Source organism: Sinocyclocheilus rhinocerous, unplaced genomic scaffold, assembly GCF_001515625.1.
Source record: "Sinocyclocheilus rhinocerous isolate Xijiao unplaced genomic scaffold, SAMN03320098_v1.1 scaffold1112, whole genome shotgun sequence".
Taxonomy (NCBI): Eukaryota; Metazoa; Chordata; class Actinopteri; order Cypriniformes; family Cyprinidae; genus Sinocyclocheilus; species Sinocyclocheilus rhinocerous.
The window spans coordinates 1,457,897-1,459,042 of NW_015657961.1; the positions used below are offsets into that span (position 1 = coordinate 1,457,897).

At 40.1% G+C, this 1,146-nt stretch overlaps 1 protein-coding gene across 1 annotated transcript in view; it reads right to left on the bottom strand.

The window, feature by feature from the left end:
- Positions 1-361: 361 nt before the first annotated feature.
- LOC107721701 (myelin protein P0-like) overlaps positions 362-1,146 on the bottom strand; it is a 12,113-nt gene continuing 11,328 nt past the window's right edge. Inside the window, exon 7 of the mRNA XM_016529838.1 lies at positions 362-916. Within this exon, the coding sequence (XP_016385324.1) occupies positions 833-916 (84 nt within the window). The 3' untranslated portion in view covers positions 362-832. The remainder of the gene's footprint in view (positions 917-1,146) is intronic.

Genomic DNA, 1,146 nt, shown 5'->3' on the forward strand with positions numbered 1-1,146 from the left:
ACACGTGAATTCCTTTGTACGGTAAAATGTACTTGCTTCCACTTAAGTTCAAGATGCAGTTTGGATCATCTCAAATCATGCTGGAAAACACGATCATCAAGTAGTTCAAGCAGCTTGAATGCTGCTGTTATTAAAGCAAAAGAGGGACAAATCAAATACAACAAATTCTAAAATTCATATAATTTTTTTCAATTTTTAATCACATTTTCACTCAAATTGTTAAGCTGATTATATAATTTTTTTTAAATTATTAAAATATAATTTTATTTGAATAGAAGCAATTCAGAATTTTTAACCTGAACAAAGACAAAAACCAAAGCAACACAATTTATATCTAATGAAAATATATAATAATTATTATATTATAATTATAAAATATCTGGTCACAGCTGCAACAAAATTCATAGCGATTGCGTTTGTTGCTTGTAGTTTGTAGCTTTATTGTGCCGCACCTAGATTGGACACAGTATTTTTGTATTTTTTTTTAACCACACATTTTATTTAGTTGGAAGTAAAATGAGACAAACTTCACCCCTCTCCTGTCCTCCTGTTTTTAAAGATTCATCTTTCACTCCTCGCCTCCAAAACTCTCCACCACTCCCTCTTTTCATACCCGTCTCTTTCACTTGAGAGCGATTTTGCGCGCGAGTTGAGAAAAGAACGCGGCGGGACTCGTTTTAGTTTGCCCTCCCTCTCTCTCCTGTTTAGTGAGCTCTAGCTCAATGGTCATAAGAACCCTGCCCTGCCTGCCCATCCCCGCTGCCTCTTCCTGGGCTTGGGTCTGGGTGGAGGAGGCCCCGCTCAGGAGCTCTAGCTCTCTGCTCCACAATCCCTATTTCTTCTCCCTGCGAGACTCCTGTTTCTTCTTCTCTGATGCTGCCGCCTTCAGCTTGGCCGGATCCGTCACAGCCAAAGCCTGGAAAGAGAGAGGGAGTGTGGAGACGGAAGGAGTGAGTCACTACGGGAGGAAAGAGAGAGAGAGAGAGAGAAAGAGGAATAAAAAGAAAGCAAAAATGGAAACGAGAAAGGGGAGAAGGAAAAAGAAGGGCTTGTGGGTTAAGGTGGGAATGGTCAGATGAGTTTAACGGATATGAGGAACCAGAATAAGGGAGGTAGTTTCATTACAGAAGAGAAGAAGAAGAAGAA